This window comes from Notolepis coatsorum (genome assembly GCF_963971535.1).
Source record: "Notolepis coatsorum genome assembly, chromosome: 16".
NCBI lineage: Eukaryota > Metazoa > Chordata > Actinopteri > Aulopiformes > Paralepididae > Notolepis > Notolepis coatsorum.
The window spans coordinates 26,990,933-27,012,061 of NC_140180.1; the positions used below are offsets into that span (position 1 = coordinate 26,990,933).

At 46.2% G+C, this 21,129-nt stretch overlaps 1 protein-coding gene across 1 annotated transcript in view; it reads left to right on the forward strand.

Moving 5' to 3' along the window:
• LOC311242859 (LIM and calponin homology domains-containing protein 1-like) overlaps positions 1–21,129 on the forward strand; it is a 192,548-nt gene that overhangs the window by 150,057 nt on the left and 21,362 nt on the right. Inside the window, 10 exon segments of the mRNA XM_084331921.1 lie at positions 3,195–3,509; positions 6,141–6,503; positions 7,947–7,982; positions 9,257–9,383; positions 10,459–10,616; positions 12,643–13,111; positions 17,179–17,439; positions 17,753–17,870; positions 18,164–18,498; positions 18,622–18,715. Of these exon segments, the coding sequence (XP_084188047.1) occupies positions 3,195–3,509; positions 6,141–6,503; positions 7,947–7,982; positions 9,257–9,383; positions 10,459–10,616; positions 12,643–13,111; positions 17,179–17,439; positions 17,753–17,870; positions 18,164–18,498; positions 18,622–18,715 (2,276 nt within the window).

Here is a 21,129-nt window from a genome sequence, read left to right on the forward strand (position 1 = left end):
TTAGCACAACACTAACATCAGTCTGTTAGCACAACACTAACATCAGTCCGTTAGCACAACACTAACATCAGTCCGTTAGCACAACACTAACATCAGTCTGTTGGCACAACACTAACCTCAGTCCGTTAGCACAACACTAACATCAGTTTGTTAGCACAACACTAACATCAGACCGTTAGCACAACACTAACACCAGTCCGTTAGCACAACACTAACATCAGTCCGTTAGCACAACACTAACATCAGTCCGTTAGCACAACACTAACATCAGTCCGTTAGCACAACACTAACATCAGTCCGTTAGCACAACACTAACACCAGTCCGTTAGCACAACACTAACATCAGTCCGTTAGCACAACACTAACATCAGTCCGTTAGCACAACACTAACATCAGTCCGTTAGCACAACACTAACATCAGACCGTTAGCACAACACTAACATCAGTCCGTTAGCACAACACTAACATCAGTCCGTTAGCACAACACTAACACCAGTCCGTTAGCACAACACTAACATCAGTCCGTTAGCACAACACTAACATCAGTCCGTTAGCACAACACTAAATCAAATTTCAAATCAAATTTATTTATAGGGCCCAACAACACACGTTAATGTCCCCATGGGCCGTACAGATCTTCTTTAAACAAGTCAAGAAGAAAACATAACAATAAGTCAAGAACAGAACAAGAACACCATAAGGTGCAAACATTTTTAGATGGATGCAAATAAATGAAAGAATGCAAGCACTCCCAGACATACCCCACGCGAAGGTAAGGAAAAACTCACTAAAACCTAACAATAGGGAAAAAAAGCTCCACAGGCAGTGTGGAGGAGAGAAACCTTAGAAGGGCCATTCAAGGGGGGATCTCCCTTCTTAGATGTTGGTGATAGTAGTGTTGCTGACGGACAGTTGGTAACATCAGTCCGTTAGCACAACACTAACATCAGTCCGTTAGCACAACACTAACATCAGTCCGTTAGCACAACACTAACATCAGTCCGTTAGCACAACACTAACGGCTTATTCAAACTCCTGAGTGAGTGTTTTCTCATCCCATAAGCATCAGCGTGATATGTTGGACCGCTCCTCCGATATCTTCCAACGTGTTTTTTTTAATATTCCACCAGACCTGACAAAGCACTGAAATATCACCTCCCAAACTGGCCAATTTCCCATCATGAAGTAATCCACTCACTTAAATGAGAGTGCCGGGATGGTCCTCGAGGCCTGATTTGGAAACATGCATGTTTTAAGAAAAAGGAAGAGACCAGTGGTAGCACGACTGGGAGAGACTGATGCAGACCAGACGTGTGTTTTTTTTCATTGGCCGAGGTTCTGGCGTTGGTGGGGGTCGTCATCTGCAACTAGCGTGAAATGTGCAGCATAGACACAAATTAGGGAACGTTCAGTGTGTGACGGTCTTACATGATGTGATTTATTTGTTTGGCGCGTCACGGCACAAGGGCCGCTGTAAACACCCACATCGTATTTAATCAGACGTTAAAAAACAAAATGTATCGCTGGTAGAGGTTTCAAGTCGCCGCTTGCTGAGTGAACTCCATGTCCTGATAACTACAACACCTATTGTGGGAAGGAGAAAATAGTCGCCCACCCCGGTTATACTGAACCCTGAGTGGTTCTCTGAGTGTCTGACTGACGAGGTCTGGTCCCTGATCTAACCTCTTGGTTTACCTCACACTTGGCACCACACACACACACACACACACACACGCACACACGCACACACGCACGCACACACGCACACACACACACACAATGTCTGTTACCCTTAGGATTGAATTGCACAATTTTCTCATTCATGGTCCACCTGGTGAATCAATGCATGATGACGAATAAAATAGGGTCTAGGATGAAAATAGCTGGAATTATCCTTAAACCTTCGGTCAAGACGGTGCTACGGTGTGTGTGTGTGTGTGTGTGTGTGTGTATGAGAGAGAGATCACAGTCAAACTACTGTGTATGAGAGAGAGATCACGGTCTCTGCGTGCATGCGTATGTCAAAGCGTGATTGTATCCATATGTATGTGTGATTGTACAACTTAATATGTTTATTTACACAAATTAGGCTGTGCGTGCTTGCGTGTGTGTGTGTGTGTGTGTGTGTGTGCGTGCGTGTGTGTGAGATTGATGGTGCTGATCTCATCCAGTTAATATGTGACAAGCCATTGCATGCTGGTTTATCCACCAGCTCCTCTTATCATTCATTCACTTTTTATTCGGCACATTCAATTATGTTTACATGCACATTAAAATGATGACGTTATCCAGTATACAGGGTGCATGTAAATACCAGATCCCATTAACAACAGCCACGATAAGCTCCTGGCTATCGGAGAACCCTGAGGATGATGGCTAAGATCCTGAGGCATGTGAATAGCTCATCCCATTTACTGTTGGGTTTTACTGTCTGTGTGACTCCTGTTTCCTTTGTCATTTCACAATATTTAATATTGGAAGAAAATAAACTGCATACTGTCTTCATCAGATGCAATTCAAATTAAATATTAAAACATATTTATTGGGGACAATGTTTCCGTACAAGGACCTTCAGATGAAGAGGAAGGTCCTTGTTCCCGATTCTAGAATCCTTAATATGTAAACACACTCACTGAGATGCTTTTCACTGAAACGCATGCATCGTTAATGGTTTATATTCTGTTTTCTCCCCTTCCCCCTCCCATTCTGTCTCCTTCTTTTGCATGTTCCCATTGGTGTGTTTCGTTTTGTCCCGTTTCGTTCTCTAACCTTGTGTGCCGCCTCGGTTGTGTTACGGCTGTGTGGTTGTGTTACGGCTGTGTGGTTATGTTACGGCTCTGTGGTTGTGTTACGGCTGTGTTGTTGTGTTATGGCTGTGTGGTTGTGTTACGGCTGTGTTGTTGTGTTATGGCTGTGTGGTTGTGTTATGGCTGTGTTGTCGCATTATCGCTGTGTGGTTGTGTTACGGCTGTGTGGTTGTGTTACGGCTGTGTGGTTGCATTGTGGCTCTGTGGTTGCATTGCGGCTGTGTGGTTGTGTTACGGCTGTTTGGTTGCGTTGCGGCTGTTTGGTTGCGTTGCGGCTGTGTGGTTGCGTTGCGGCTGTGTGGTTGCGCTCTATGTGGTGCCTTGTGCCTCGTGTGGTTGAGATCGCTTCCCTCTGTGTGTTGTGGTTGTATGGTGTTGGCATAACAGTCCACATGAGACCCCTAACTTAGAAGTAGCCTCCGCAGAGTGCCCTGCCCCATCCCCTGAACCCCAAATCCAACCCCAGTCCCAAACACAGAATCTACGGGATCAACAGTGCAAGAGACGAGAGGAGGAGGAGGATAAGGGAAAGCTGGCTCCAGAAGCTTCTAGAAGACCTTCCATGGAGGTTGTTGTCTTGAGCAGGAGGATGAGTGAGCCTCGGCGCTGCAGCCTCTCCTCCCTGCCCCGCGCCGAACCCCCGCCCTGCGCCGAACCGCCCAGGAACACGGTGACGCACCCGACGGTCACCTCCGATCAAAGGTGCCAGTGGCTTCACCCCATGTTCTCTCCCCCCCCCCCCCGTACACGTATCTCCATCCCTTTTACTCACGTGCCCCAAATCAACCCTGTTGAAAAGCTGTCCCTTCTTAGTATAATCACTGTTCCTCGGCTCATAAACCTGTGATTTAGTTTTGATGACTGTTTAGGTAACTATGGACAAGATACGATCCCAACCCATTCCTGTCTTCGCTCTCTCGCCCCCTCCTCTCTTTTTTGATAATATTTAGAGATTACATTTTCTTTAACGGTTGTAGGTGATAGAACAAGGATCCTAAGCTCCGCAAAAACAGTGTGTTCCTTAACTCTTCCTCCACAGAGCTCTCTCTCTCTCCTGACGGATGTGGCCTCAGGTCTCTTAAGGTTATTTCACAAGCCATGTCTGTTATTACACGGGCAGTGATCCAGCAGCTTAACTTATATTTGGCCAGACCATCTTGTTGTTGCTTCTTCTTGTTGCTAATGATATTTGAAAACCTGGCTTGTCTGTGTTTCAAGGGAATGAAGAGCTTCTTCTGTGGAGTTATGACTTGGGTGTATCGCCGTCTCCCAGGGCTTATTAGGGATTTTCCTCAAATGCTTCACATGGGCCTCCTGCTTTTGTTGGATGTATAGCTTCCATTTCTCTCCACGAGAAGACTTAAGGCCAGGCTTGTGGGGAGTTTGGTCCTTGCCAGGAATCTACTTGTAGGTGCCTAAATGCCTAGTCTGTAATTTCAGTTAATAGAAAAGTATTTTGGACCTGTATTTCATGGTGTTTAAATAGATGGATAAATAGATAGATATTATTATTAGTACAGAAGTTAAAATGTTAAGACAATTCATGTTTATTGGTAAGAATGATTTCTTTGTTGTTAGTTTGTTTCTTTTTTTTTATCCACTTTTTCTCCCATTTTCTATATTTTCTCCCATCCCAATTTCGTATCATCCAATTCAACCCTCCCCTGTCACGAACGCTGTTTCTTGCCTCCCACAAGCCGGCTGCAATGTGGACTAAGTCATACATAGCACAAGTCCCCTTCGGTACTTGAGGTAACAGCAGTCGCATCTTTTCACCTGCGCAGCTCGATCTCTCAGTGGCGAGGAGTAACGCGTGGGAGGCTCACGCTGCCCCCGACACTTCCTGATTCTACTGCGCAGGCGCACCAACCGACCTGTAGGAGTCGCTGTCCACAACGCCCGATCCCCACCCATCAGTTTCCCACCCCCTAATACGGCCAATGTGTATTAGTATGAACGACCAGCTAAACTGAAAGCAATGTGGAGCGCTGGGCTCGAACAGGCAAGCCCAGCGTCTCCGTCATTCGTGGCGAGCGCCTTGCCCACTACGCCACGTAGCCGCCCCATTGTTAGTTTGTTTCTTACGTGATATTTGGCTGATAGGCCGGGGGACTTTTAGTTTGACAGGATAACCGTGATGTCATTGATTACTGTCAGGTGCGGCAGGGTGACAGAATTTGTTTAGAAAGAAAATAACGCAGATTGTACCGGCGGTCAGGCCGAGTGATGAGAGAGTGGAGCTAGACAGTTTTTAGACCTCTCTCTATTTCCCTGGATAAACTTTATTTAATCTCGCTCTATATATAATTAGGAAACTTGAAAGTGTAACCCGAATTGGACATTAAATAGTTAATACTACGTCGTGGTCAGTGGCTTTCTTGTGCGTGGATGTGGAACGGGAGAAATCAAAGTTTGAGAGCGTCTGAAGCTTATGGCATCAACAAGTTTTGGAAACTACACTACTGTTGCTACGATGGTCATGTATCTGCCTGGAGCTGACATTCGGCGCTGCGTTGTTGGCCAGTACTGCGTGTTAGTTGTTTATTGCGTTTCTCAGTCTGAGCATACTGTACTGTGTAGCGCAGCTTGAGGCCTTTGGAGTGGTTCATTCATCTGACTTGCAGCAGTTCACAATATCACTCAGTAGTTCAAACATGGTACGCAGCACAATGCAGGGATTCAAACACACAAGAGCGTTTCCAGGTTTCCAATGGTGGAATAACAGACTTAACCTGTTCGATTGTTGCCATAATATAACAAGCCCTGGGAACAGAATTGCACACTCGCACACATGTAGGGGCACGCACGCACGCACACGCACACACACACACACACACACACACACGCACACACACACGCACACGCACACACACACAGGAACATGCGACCCGCCCTCAGGATGTAGGGAAATGAGGGTCTTTTCCTCTCCTGACCGGGGCCAGTGCTGGGACCCAGCCTGTCCTGCTTACTGCCTGCAGGTGGCCAGTCTCACTGAGACTCCTGTCAATCTATCATCTGGTAATAAGCAGTACTTTGTGAGAATATTTTAGGGTTAGTATATTAGTGTGTGTGTGTGTGTGTGCATGCGCGCATGTACGTGTATGTGTATGACAAGCAATTAAAAAGGAATCCACTTGATTGTTACTGATTTTTAATTTCAATTTAATTAGCATACAGCTACCTCTGCAGGGATTAGTGACCATGTAATGCTATTTCCATCCGCGGAACCTGCATTGTAGGTCCCCCTCGTTGAATAACCAATGTATTCTTTTATTTTTTTTTAGTTCTGTATGTCTTTATGATGGTTTGGTAACCAGCCAACTCTCTCAGCAGTCGCTCATGCTCAGAGGAACTCGTCCATCGACCAGCGTCCCTGGCGACCAGCACCACGACAACCTCCATCGTCGTGACGAGCCCGCTGAGCCCTAGCCCCGACACGCCCCGGAAGTTTCCTCCCGCGGCGGACGGCGAGGAGGCGGGGCCAAGAGAGCGAGACGGAAACGACATGTGGGCCCGGCGCTCCCTGGCACCGGCCAAACAGGCCACCAGTCCCACACACTTCCTGCCTGTGCCCGCCGCTGTGGCAACCACTACCATAACGATCGCCGGTCCAAGCAGGCGGACGGCGAGGGCGTCGAGCGAAAGCGACCAGCCGCAGAGACGGCCCTCCTGGCTGGACGACGAGCCTCCAGCAACGTGAGCTCCTCCGGCAGCTACCGCTACATGACAGGAAGCTCCCAACATGCTCTACTAAAACTACAGGAACCTGAGATTAGACCAAAGGGGGACTACAATAACCACCATCCTTTTTCAGACACTCCAAACCAAGCATGCAACCTTGATCTGAAGCAGCAACCCTTCCGGATGACATTATGCATAGATGCTACCTGAAGATTGCATGATCTTATTTATGGCAGTTAATGCAGATTTCCTTTTTGCGCTTCCCACCAGTTCGTGTGGATGGATTTCAACAGATGCATGAGGGCGATGATAAAACATGATCTTCTATCTCATCCTCTCATCCCTTCTCCATTTTGTTTTGTTTTGTTTGCTTCCCCTGGAAAATGTTTGACAAAAAGAAGCCGAAGAATGCGGCCCATGATTAACCATGCATGACCCTCAGTGGCAATGTTTGACCTTTTCATCAGGCTCCGAGGTCAACCGACCTCAACTAAATCTTACCTGCCTACGAGCCGATTGGTATTCTGCTTCATGCATGCACCCTTTAAAAATGTGCGCGGATCATTCAGGTCATTATTATGTAGACACCTAATCCATCTTGTGTTGTTTTGTGCCCTTGGCTCTCACGGAAGGCACACCAAGATAAATATACATCCCGTAAAACAAGTTATCTGATCTTGATTTGGTGAGACCTCCCTTTTACTGGGTGTCCTCTCCTCTATGCGGTGAGCTGTAATTGAACCACAAGCCACACTTTCACTCGCACTCTAACATCAGAGAGGCAGCTTTTAAGAACTCTGTGAAGAGCTGTCTGGTTAACCCCAAACCTACAATCGGGGTATGGCTCTCGGAGACGGATAAGTGACGCTGGCTTTGAAGCTGCTCCTTGCTCTTGCTAATAAAAGATGCATGCGTTTATATTGATAGTTTAGTGTCAGCTGTGTTTATAAGATGCACACAATATGCTGGCAGGGCCCCTTTGGTTGCAGAGCTTTGTTCTTGTTTATTTACTGTACAGGCTGTGTTTTTGGTTAGAGCGCCCCCTTGTGCTTGACCAAAGTTAAGAGTATGCTGAGCTCTTATTCTTACAACATTGTAGTTTTTAAATCTAAAAACACCAACTGACAAATACATTCACGCATTCATACCAAACCTAATACTAATTTGTGCAAACATGTCCATCCATTTTTTCCCCTCATCAAATGTATAAAACGTGTTAGTTCATCATTGATTCATTATCTCATCAATCTTTCATAAGTTGCCCAGTCAACTGTGGTCATGGCACAGATAGTTATCCACTAGCTACCAATCCGTGACAATTCCATGGCAGTGTCTCAATAGTGTTTCCCCGTGGATGTGTGATGTTTTCTCTGCATGCATAATATCATTGTGCCGTTGAGTGTGTACCCCTGTTCATTGGTGATTGTGCTCTCTCTCCATGTCCTCTGCCTCCCGTAGATTCGGCCACAGATCTAGTGTGTCCGATGACCCAGAGTAAGTTGTTTCTTATCGACCCGCGGATGTACAGCCTGGCCCGGCACTGCACTGCACTGCTATAACAACGCCCAGTCAATAGTCGACCCCTAGTCCCTACACTCGTAGATCTGAGAACACCGGGTGGGTCCAAGCAATATGGTGGACATGTTTTGTTGCCTTATTGCTTAGTCCGATCCACCGCTCTCAGGTTTATAAGAAGCGCCTTGAGTGAGGTGCACGGATGGAACTCTGACTGGAGAACTGGGCCTCAGCTTGTCACATCTGCATGTCTCACACATCATCACTCTCTCCCATGCAGTGGTATAAATAACCCAAAGCACTGGACTGATCCTAACCACCTGCTATACACACTCCTCTTTAACCGGAGTGTCTCCACGCTTTAACCTTCATGGGGCGGAGAGGATTTTATGAGGCTTTATGAAAGAGCTGTGTGGGTTATATAGAACTCGCTGGTGCACATATTCACACACACACACACACACACACACACACACACACACACACACACACACACACACACACACGTGTTACAGTAACAGGAAAGCCTGTTTGAGTAGCTCATGTCTTTATATTATGTATAACAGTAGTATCTCAACAGACCTCCCTGCTGAACGTTTGTTCTTGATCTTCGTTTTTACACTGTATTTGGAGTACTAGCCAATGGTCTTTATGTTTAATGGACCTCTTAACCTCTCACCAAAGAAGCATGATGCTTTTGTGCACAAGTCTGTTTTGCTTTGTTTGTCGAGGGATAACCGCTTCATAATGGGTAACACGTTTAAACAGTGCTTTGTAACCGTGTGCGTATAACTTCCTGTGGCATGAGCGATATCAACTAATGACTGACGGCAGGCTCTTGAGCCTTGCTGAAGGTGTGCTCCTGCCCCTCTGTGCCATGGAAGTATGGTCTCCTCCCATCGCCTCCCTTGACAATTCTCCTGAAGTGCTGAAAATGTGCGCTTTGAAACAAAACCATGGCCCATTCTGGTGTTTCACGTGTCAGTAGCTGGCAGGCAATTTATTATATATATATTTTTTTTATGTACTCTCTCTCTCGCTCTCTCTCTCTCTCTCTCTTTCTCTTTCTCTTTCTCTTTCTCTTTCTCTTTCTCTTTCTCTTTCTCTTTCTCTTTCTCTTTCTTTCTCGCTCTCTCTCTCTCTTCTCTTCTCTTCTCTTCTCTTCTCTTCTCTTCTCTTCTCTTCTCTTCTCTTCTCTTCTCTTCTCTTCTCTTCTCTTCTCTTCTCTTCTCTCTCTCTCTGCCTGCTCCCAGGAGTGTGAGTATGATTGACATGCGCTGCGAGGAGGACGGCGTCTTGCAGCCCCACAGTCAGGTGCGTCATGAGATGATGCACAACCAATACAACAAGCTGAAGGAGGAGGAGGACCACTGGCAGGACGTGAGTGTTGCGCACACGCACACATGCATACACACGCACGCACATGCATGCGTACACGCACACACGCACATGCATGCGCACACGCACATGCACACAGCAATGAGCTTTTTTATTGTTTTTTTTTTTTATCCACTTTTTCTCCCATTTTTCTATATTCTCTCCCATCCCAATTTCGTATCATCCAATTCAACCCTCCCCTGTCACGGACGCTGTTTCTTGCCTCCCACAAGCCGGCTGCAATGTGGACTAAGTCATACATAGCACAAGTCCCCTCCGGTACTTGAGGTAACAGCAGTCGCATCTTTTCACCTGCGCAGCTCGATCACTCAGTGGCGAGGAGTAATGCGTGGGAGGCTCACGCTGCCCCCGACACTTCCTGATTCTACTGCGCAGGCGCACCAACCGACCTGTAGGAGTCGCTGTCCACAACGCCCGATCCCCACCCATCAGTTTCCCACCCCCTAATACGGCCAATGTGTATTAGTACGGACGACCAGCTAAACTGAAAGCAAATGTGGAGCGCTGGGCTCGAACTGACGAGCCGAGCGTCTCCAGCATTTCGTGGCGAGCGCCTTGCCCACTACGCCACGTAGCCGCCCAAGCTTTTTTATTGTTTGGAATTAGTATCAAGTATTCAGTTGAAAAAGCCATGTATATGTCTGTTTACAAATGTTTTGAACAGCCAGTATTTATTCTATTAGCCGTTATTTACCTGGGTAGGTTCTCTGAGCACGGGTGCTCATTTTCAGCAACGCCCTGCTTCACACTCACACAGTTAAACACATTCACACCTGGGACCTCAGACACTGTTGGCCACTGAGCAGCTCCACTGGAGCAGTTGGGTGTTAAGTGCCTTGCTCAGGAGCACTTCAGCAGTTGGTATTGAAGGAAGGGAGAGGGTTCACTTGTCCTACCCAGATTTTTAGCTGCCGACCTTCCGGTTTGCGAGCCCACTTGAGTGAATATTATAGACAACCTCTACTGTCTTTATCTATGTACAGTATATACAACTTACAGTCTTAAGGTTTCAGTTGTGACCGTGTGTGTGTGTGTGTGTGTGTGTGTGTGTGTGTAGGACCTGGCCCGGTGGAAGAGTCGCAGGCGGAGTGTGTCCCAGGACCTGATCAAGAAGGAAGAGGAGAGGAAGATGATGGAGAAGCTGATGACAGGAGACGAGTGCAACCCCCTAAGGAGGAAGAGCATTAAGACCTACAGGGAGATAGTGGAGGAGAAGTAAGTGCCATGGAGTCACTCATGTTAAAGATGGAGTCACTCATGTTATAGATGGAGTCACGCATGTCACATTATCTGAAAAAATAAATAAATCTAACCATAACTAACCTTACTGTCATGCACTCGTCCTAATAAACTAACCTACACTGTAGCACACAACACTTTGATGAACATTGTTACTCACCTGATAGAGTTGTACCCTTCCTGATGACTTGTCGTACAGAACTTATAAGTCGCTTTGGATAAAAGCGTCCGCTAAATGACTAAATGTAAATGTACATGTTATAGATGGAGTCACACATGTTATACATGGAGTCACACATGTTATACATGGAGTCACACATGTTAGACAGAGTCACGCATGTTATACATGGAGTCACACATGTTATACACGGAGTCACACATGTTATACACAGAGTCACGCATGTTATACATGGAATTATACATGTTATATATGGAGTCACACATGTTAGACAGAGTCACACATGTTATACATGGAGTCGCACATGTTATACAGTATATGGAGTCACACATGTTATTATATGGAGTCACATGTTATTACATGGAGTCACACATGTTAAACAGAGTCACACATGTTATACAAGGAGTCACACATGTTATATAATGGAGTCACACATGTTATATATGGAGTCACACATGTTATATATGGAGTCACACATGTTATATAATGGAGTCACACATGTTATATAATGGAGTCACACATGTTATATATGGAGTCACACATGTTATTATATTGAGTCACACATGTTATACATGGAGTCACATGTTATACATGGAGTCACACATTATATACATGGAGTCACACATGTTATTATATGGAGTCACACATTATATACATGGAGTCACACATGTTATTATATGGAGTCACACATTATATACATGGAGTCACACATTATATACATGGAGTCACACATGTTATTATATGGAGTCACACATTATATACATGGAGTCACACATTATATACGTGGAGTCGCACATTATATACGTGGAGTCACACATTATATACGTGGAGTCACACATTATATACGTGGAGTCACACATTATATACGTGGAGTCACATGTTAGACAGAGTCACGCATGTTATACATGGAGTCACACATGTTATACACGGAGTCACACATGTTATACACAGAGTCACGCATGTTATACATGGAATTATACATGTTATATATGGAGTCACACATGTTAGACAGAGTCACACATGTTATACATGGAGTCGCACATGTTATACAGTATATGGAGTCACACATGTTATTATATGGAGTCACATGTTATTACATGGAGTCACACATGTTAAACAGAGTCACACATGTTATACAAGGAGTCACACATGTTATATAATGGAGTCACACATGTTATATATGGAGTCACACATGTTATATATGGAGTCACACATGTTATATAATGGAGTCACACATGTTATATAATGGAGTCACACATGTTATATATGGAGTCACACATGTTATTATATTGAGTCACACATGTTATACATGGAGTCACATGTTATACATGGAGTCACACATTATATACATGGAGTCACACATGTTATTATATGGAGTCACACATTATATACATGGAGTCACACATGTTATTATATGGAGTCACACATTATATACATGGAGTCACACATTATATACATGGAGTCACACATGTTATTATATGGAGTCACACATTATATACATGGAGTCACACATTATATACGTGGAGTCACACATTATATACGTGGAGTCACACATTATATACGTGGAGTCACACATTATATACGTGGAGTCACACATTATATACGTGGAGTCATATGCAGGTGTTGTTCCACTTTATTGTTGTGTTCTACATTATGTTGCTTCCACAGTTTGTCCTTGTTTAAAACTTGAACGTGATTTCAAGTCATGGAAAAGCAACAAAACACTCTGTACAGAACAGAATAAAGGACTGGAATGATTGTATACCACATTGTGCATCCCTGCTGTCCTTCTCATCTCACTTCCCACTCCTGTGTTCCCTCCAGGGAGCGTCGGGAGGAGGACCTCCGCCATGCCTACAGGGGCGCCCGGACGCAGGAGGAGGCGTCGGCCCTGCTCCAACGCTACGCCCAGCGCTTCTCCATCAGCGAGGCTGTCCTGGAGCGCCTGCAGCTGCCCAAGCTCCTGGACCGCAGTGTCTCCTCAGACGCCTCCTTCCCCTCCTCTCCCTTCTCCATCTCCCTCTCCTCCTCCCCGACCACCCCAGAGGTCTTTGAGATGGACCCCGACGGCCCCATGAAGTACCTGCGTCAGCAGTCGGCCCCCGCTCCCAAGTTCACGTCTACAATAGAGGCGCGCATCGAGGAGTTCCCCAAGGACTCGTCTGTTCACCGGCCACAGATCCGCTCTCGCTCCTCTGAGCCCACCTCCACCAGGGCCCTGTCGCCCAAGCCGGTGCCTTTGCTGACGCCCAAGCCTTACATTCAGCCTAAGCCCACATCCTGGCCTGGCAAGGTGAGCTCAAGACCCGGCTCCGGAAAGCCTCCGAGTGATTGTGTCTTTTGTGCCTGGAAAAGTTCAACAGGGGGGTGGAACTAAGGGACTTTGGCCACTGGCCAACTGGGCTAGTAGCCTAGAATGTCGACTAGCATGGCTGATACGTTACTAGTTCACTACTTTATTCTGTTTACTTGAATTTACTTTACATTAGTTTGACCGTCCAGGGTACCAGTACATGTCACCATAGGATACAATTTGAATGAACTATATGCTTTTGAGAAACAAGGAAAAGACGCATCCCAGTAGTTAATACGATGCTGCTGGGTCCAAAAAGACCTTGTTGTTGAAAAAAGAGATGCACACACAAACTAGTTCTCGCTTGAAGGACTTTTATTTTGCAGTCTCCCAAAGGAGGAACGTGATGTTTCGAGTAAAAAGCTCTTAAACATGTGACATAATATATCATCATATCATATAAGCTGCAAACACAGGGAAGTATATAACCGTATGTAACAACGGCCAGGCATTTCATTGAGTTAATTGCTTGAAATGCGTGGGATTGTTCTTATAACTGAAGTAGCCAAGACAGATTTATTTGTAAAGCCCAAACATCACATTACATGTCTCGATGAGCTTCACAGGCCTCACAATGGAACAACATCCCCTGGTTTGACCCCCAAAGAAGATAAGGAAAAACTCCCACAGAAAGAAACCTTAATAGGAAAAAAGGGAAGAAACCTTAGATGGGCCAGACATGCAATAGGATTTGAAGTGGCCAACAATCTGGTAAAGAAATACAATGACGGAATCATAATAAAAAAAAACGATACAAGGAAAATCGTAGAAAGTAGCATTTAATTAGATGTTAGATGTTGGGAGGCTTATCATATTCTATCCTCACTGAATACAGAATCGGAACTCTCACAGTGTAAACAACAAGTACATGATTTCCATGACTAATTCCCTCATTAGAAATATCGGGCTAGTGCCACAGTGAATCTAAGTTAGGGCACAGGTTCTTCCCACTCTTGCCAACCCTCCTCAAACACAGGCGGGTAAATAACACCCTGCTCTTGGCATTTACATTAGAATACCACAGAACCACTATGGTGATCGGGCCGTTGTGTTTACAGGAAAATACATCCTCCTTCAGAAGTAAGGGCTCTCGACAGGATCCAATTCCTTTTCCCGTAGAATATTTGCCAAACGGGGGATATTCGCAATGGAGATCCCATGTTTTGGGGGTTATTACTGGAACAAATGGCGCAGAGCACTTTTCTGGAATGTCTTGTCGGGAGTCTGAGCCGAGCCCAGGCTTTGAATGGGGCCCTCTGTTCCGTATTGACTTAAGAAGCTGACAAGTAGGCCCTCTCCATGTGAAGTGGGCTCCCGGCAGACAAAGAGGGCCCACACAGGCCGATGTGAGGCAGACAGGGGGGGGGGGGGGGGGCTTGGCCAGGCTGACTGAGACCCTCCATTCACCCATTCCCTCCGCTGTGTCTTAAGTTACCAGCTCACTAGAGCACTCCTCTCACATACATTACTGTCTCACTAGAGCACTCCTCTCACATACATTACTGTCTCACTAGAGCACTCCTCTCACATACATTACTGTCTCACTAGAGCACTCCTCTCACATACATTACTGTCTCACTAGAGCACTCCTCTCACATACATTACTGTCTCACTAGAGCACTCCTCTCACATACATTACTGTCTCACTAGAGCACTCCTCTCACATACATTACTGTCTCACTAGAGCACTCCTCTCACATACATTACTGTCTCACTAGAGCACTCCTCTCACATACATTACTGTCTCACTAGAGCACTCCTCTCACACACACATTACTGTCTCACTAGAGCACTCCTCTCACACACATTACTGTCTCACTAGAGCACTCCTCTCACATACATTACTGTCTCACTAGAGCACTCCTCTCACATACATTACTGTCTCACTAGAGCACTCCTCTCACACACATTACTGTCTCACTAGAGCACTCCTCTCACATACATTACTGTCTCACTAGAGCACTCCTCTCACATACATTACTGTCTCACTAGAGCACTCCTCTCACATACATTACTGTCTCACTAGAGCACTCCTCTCACACATTACTGTCTCACTAGAGCACTCCTCTCACATACATTACTGTCTCACTAGAGTACTCCTCTCACACACATTACTGTCTCACTAGAGCACTCCTCTCACATACATTACTGTCTCACTAGAGCACTCCTCTCGCATACATTACTGTCTCACTAGAGCACTCCTCTCACATACATTACTGTCTCACTAGAGCACTCCTCTCACATACATTACTGTCTCACTAGAGCACTCCTCTCACATACATTACTGTCTCACTAGAGCACTCCTCTCACATACATTACTGTCACTAGAGCACTCCTCTCACATACATTACTGTCACTAGAGCACTCCTCTCACATACATTACTGTCTCACTAGAGCACTCCTCTCACATACATTACTGTCTCACTAGAGCACTCCTCTCACATACATTACTGTCACTAGAGCACTCCTCTCACATACATTACTGTCACTAGAGCACTCCTCTCACACACATTACTGTCTCACTAGAGCACTCCTCTCACATACATTACTGTCTCACTAGAGCACTCCTCTCACACACATTACTGTCTCACTAGGACACTCCTCTCACATACATTACTGTCTAACTAGAGCACTCCTCTCACATACATTACTGTCTCACTAGAGCACTCCTCTCACACACATTACTGTCTCACTAGAGCACTCCTCTCACATACATTACTGTCTCACTCCTCTCACATACATTACTGTCTCACTCCTCTCACACACATTACTGTCTCACTAGAGCACTCCTCTCACATACATTACTGTCTCACTCCTCTCACATACATTACTGTCTCACTAGAGCACTCCTCTCACATACATTACTGTCTCACTCCTCTCACACACATTACTGTCTCACTAGAGCACTCCTCTCACATACATTACTGTCTCACTCCTCTCACACACATTACTGTCTCACTAGAGCACTCCTCTCACATACATTACTGTCTCACTCCTCTCACATACATTACTGTCTCACTAGGGCACTCCTCTCACACATTACTGTCTCACTCCTCTCACACATTACTGTCTCACTAGAGCACTCCTCTCACACATTACTGTCTCACTAGAGCACTCCTCACACACATTACTGTCTCACTCCTCTCACACACATTACTGTCTCACTAGAGCACTCCTCTCACATACATTACTGTCTCACTAGAGCACTCCTCTCACACACATTACTGTCTCACTAGAGCACTCCTCTCACATACATTACTGTCTCACTAGAGCACTCCTCTCACACATACATTACTGTCTCACTAGAGCACTCCTCTCACATACATTACTGTCTCACTAGAGCACTCCTCTCACATACATTACTGTCTCACTAGAGCACTCCTCTCACATACATTACTGTCTCACTAGGACACTCCTCACACATACATTACTGTCACTAGAGCACTCCTCTCACATACATCACTGTCTCACTAGGACACTCCTCACACAGAGACCAATGTAGTGGATTATAGGCGTAGTGGTGTTGTTTTCATGTGAATAATGAGGGCAGATGTGTGGGATCTGGTCCAATGGTTTGGTAGCCGTGTGCCGGGGAGTTGCTACTTCATACATAATAGATTACCATGATGTTGCTTCAAATGCAGTTCCGCAGAAAACGTGTGTGTGTGTGTGTGTGTGTGTGTGTGTGTGTGTGTGTGTGTGTGTGTGTGTGTGTGTGTGTGTGTGTGTGTGTGTGTGTGTGTGTGTGTGTGTGTGTGTGTGTGTGTGTGTGTGTGTGTGTGTGTGTGTGTGTGTGTGTGTGTGTGTGTGTGTGTGTGTGTGTGTGTGTGTGTGTGTGTGTGTGTGTGTGTGTGTGTGTGTGTGTGTGTGTGTGTGTGTGTGTGTGTGTGTGTGTGTGTGTGTGTGTGTGTGTGTGTGTGTGTGTGTGTGTGTGTGTGTGTGTGTGTGTGTGAGATCGTATCAACACAGACCCATCCTCAAACGTGTTTGTCTGTCTCCCCGGCCAGACGGATGGCTTGCTCAGAGTCAACGGGGACATGGGAGGCGAAGAGGTGCCGACTACTCCCGACAGCGAAGGAAGAGCCTCCCCTTTCTGCTTCCAGCCCTCCCCCTCCAGGTCCCCTGGTGACACTGCGCCCATGTCGACGGCCACGCCTACGGTCAACACGTGCGCCCCCCTTGGGCAGAGTCCGGGCTCTGAGGACGCTGGAGAAGAGGAAAGCACCGAGCGCTCCACCCCACCGAGCCGACCCACCTCCCTCCCGACTGTGAGCAGGCTCACTTCACTCCCCTGCTGTTAAAACAGGACCTAACGTTCGAGCTAGTTATATCCTCTAACTAGAACATCCTACTCTCAAAGTCATAGAAAATAATGGGTTTACCTTGACGATGACCTGTCATCATTGTGAACCTACACATTACCATCACAAATCCTAGTCCATTCATTCAGCCATAATTCACTCACTCCTCCTTCATGTCTAGAAAACCAGGGGGAACATAGAAGGAACTGAATCCTCTCTAGACTTCTGATGAGCCATCTGCGTGCCTCTGTTTTCAACCGCCTGTATGTTATTTCTCCAGGTGCTGCAGAAGCCAGCAGGGGGGAGCGTTGTGAAGCCAGGAGGAGGCCGGGCTGCAGTCCCTCTGGAAGAGAAAGCACCAAACACTGAGGCTGCAGTGCCGCAGAGTCCTCTGCCAGGTCCGAGCGTGTAGCGTTGACCTAGCATGCCGGCATCAGTGTCACGTGCAGTTAGCCTGACACCTGGTGGTGTCTTCTAGACTAGTGCTGTTGCTTTTTACAGTCTGCTGCGGCTCCTACGCTGTTGTTGTGTCTGTGTAGTCTTGTGTTAAAAAAGATAAGATGGTAGTATTTGTGGATGTTTTATATTCACGTTCAAATTCCATTCATTGCCATCGGATGTGGCAACAATCTTTTTATTTTTAATTTTGCAATGATTTGAATGACTTTGTTGTATCATCATTTGCTTCCAGAACCCAAACAGACATCCAAGGAGCAGAGTGAAGTGTACGTGAGCACGGCAGCACCCACACAGACATCCAAGGAGCAGAGTGAAGTGTACGTGAGCACGGCAGCACCCACACAGACATCCAAGGAGCAGAGTGAAGTGTACGTGAGCACGGCAGCACCCACACAGACATCCAAGGAGCAGAGTGAAGTGTACGTGAGCACGGCAGCACCCACACAGACATCCAAGGAGCAGAGTGAAGTGTACGTGAGCACGGCAGCACCCACACAGACATCCACCGTCTCCAGCGTCGTCCAATCAGAGTGCACCATGCAGCAAAGTCAACCAGTGATCTCGCAGGTGAGCCTACTTGCCTACAGTACCAAACCCAAGTAATTTGCCTCTGTAGCCTCGTATTATCTAAATAATTGTAAGACTATACCGGCAGCCACCCAAATCAATATCCTGTCGATTGCACTGCAGGTCAGTGACATCACCCAGGACTCGTCACAGAGGAGCAAGAGTGGACCGGTGTTAAACGCTGCAGCTTCTGTTGGATATAAAGCGCCATGTGAAGGTAAACACATTCAACCATGTCAGGGGCTTAACTAGTAGATTCATATCCCACACGGTTTCTCTTGGATTATCAGCTTGATGACCACATCCTCCCTGCTCTCTCTTCTCTCTTTTGCCTTTTAAACTGTCTCTGTTATTTTGCTTGTGTGTGTGGGCTGGCTGAAGTAGATTCTGAATACAGCTAGATGTTTGAATACATGAGTTAAGTTGTTTTTTTAGGCACATTCTGTTTAACATCCTTTTGTAAATGGAATGGAGAACAGCATGGTGGGACCCATAGATTTGATTTCTCCCAACTATCTTGGTTTCCCTCCCAACTCTTGATTGTTCCTTCCCTATCTCTCTCCTTTCTTTCTTTCTTTCTTCCTCCCTCCTTCCCTCCCACATTTTTTGCTATAGACCTGGCAAACAGTGTCATGTCACCGCTGACAACCAGTAACCCTAAGTTACGCTGGGAGTTCTTCACTCCGCCAGGTAAACGCCTCATTAATTGGTGGAGCTCGTCTTTCCTCCCCCTGGGCACCGAATGTACAGTACAGGGTTTCCCTGTTGTTTCTCCAGGGGCCAGTGCGGCAGCACCTGAAACCCCAAACCCTGTTTTTGTCATTCATCCTTTGGGGTCCTGTGGGTGCTCGTCGGTTACATTGTTGTACTTTTTAATATCTCATCCATATTACAACTGTATGCACATTGAAAGTAGTGATTATCGAGTAACACGTTATTATGTTGTGGTTCTGAGGAAACATCAGTTTCATCGTATTTGTATTTAATATCACCATGTAAACTTTGATGTTCTAGTGAAAAGTCGTTTCCAAAAGACAGGAAGCTAGGTCACCAAAGATTCACAAGAAATAATCCTCTTTTTGGCCAATATTTTATCATAGACTCCGCTTGCTTGCCTTATATTCTTATTTCCTTGCAACCATTAATATCCACCAACATCAATGGCATTTTGATGCAACCTAGCTCGTCCTAAGGTAAAACAATTACTTTTCATTCTCAAATTCGAGATAGGGAGTCAATTCATGTATACTCAAACCTTGCAAATGTCCCTATTATTGCAACACTTATGGTAAAAAGACAATCATTCAATAATTCTCGACCGCTCTAGGTAAGATAAAGCAGCCAAACATAAAACGGGAAGAATATTAAAGTTTTAATCCACTCAAAAAGGACATTGTCACACCAATCAAATGCATAGTGTACACTGCAATTAATAGAATTATTTCAATGCTATGTGTCACGAGCAGTTAACCTAGCTAGCTGAGAACTAACCTTAGCTAGTATCAATATTTCAAATAGACTGCATGCTTGGTTGTTGATGATATGTGAAATTACTTAATTAGACACTTCCTTTCTTAGTTAAGATGCTTAAGGGGCGCCCAAGTGGCGAACCATGTAACGCGCTGCGTCGCAAAGCGGCCAACCCGGGTTCCCCAAGTGGCGAACCATGTAACGCGCTGCGTCGCAAAGCGGCCAACCCGGGTTCGATTCCCGGACCCGCCGTCCTTTGCCAAATGTCTTCCCCCCGCTCTGTCTCCCGTTCTTCCTCTCTCTCTCTCTCTCTCTCTCTCTCTCTCTCTCTACCGGACTGCCCGGTAGTAAAAACAATAGAAAAAATAAATAAATTAAAAAAAAAACATGCTTAAGCCCTCAGGCAAAAACTATTCGGCACGCGCAGGCAACCTGTTAGGGTAGCGTCACTTGAGCCCAAGAGCAGAACACAGGGGAGAGGAGAATGAGGTGGTTTAGGTTTTCTTTTTTTTTTTAACTTTATTTTTTAGCGTTTATCGCTTTTCTGGTCAAGCATGACCGACAGATACAGGGTGAAACGGGATATAGAGCAGGGGAAGACATTCTGGTAAATGACGGCGGGTCCGGGAATCGAACTCGAGTCCACCAGATCCGTGACGCAGCACGGTTTTCCCCGACGCAGAAATAGCGCCGAGATATGCGGTGAGCTACTGGAGCTCCCCCGGTTTAGGTTGTTTAATGGAGGTACCAAGCGGACAGGGTAAAATGATCAGGAATGTGCGACAGGTGCGAGCAGGAGCACTCCTCGTGATTCACAGGAATGTCCAGGCGGGTGGTGTCTCGGGAGACAGCGTAGACCGGGCGGCAGATGATCCTGGGCACAGGGAGACAGGGTTAGGACAAGGCAGGGAAACAGACAGAGTAGCAAGTAGGTTTCGTCCTCGTACCTAGGTAGGTGTAGCAACACTCGGACGGGGAGTGGCAGGCAACGCAGGTCTCATATCAGGGCTGGTGATGACTTGACGAGTCTCAGGTGTGCAGATTGATCCTGGCTGGCAGCATGTGGAAGCAGGGACAGGGAGCTGCCCATATAAGGGCGTGGAAGCAGCAGGTGAGAGAGAGGCCCTGGCTGTGATTGTAACACAACCAGCCAGTCAACAA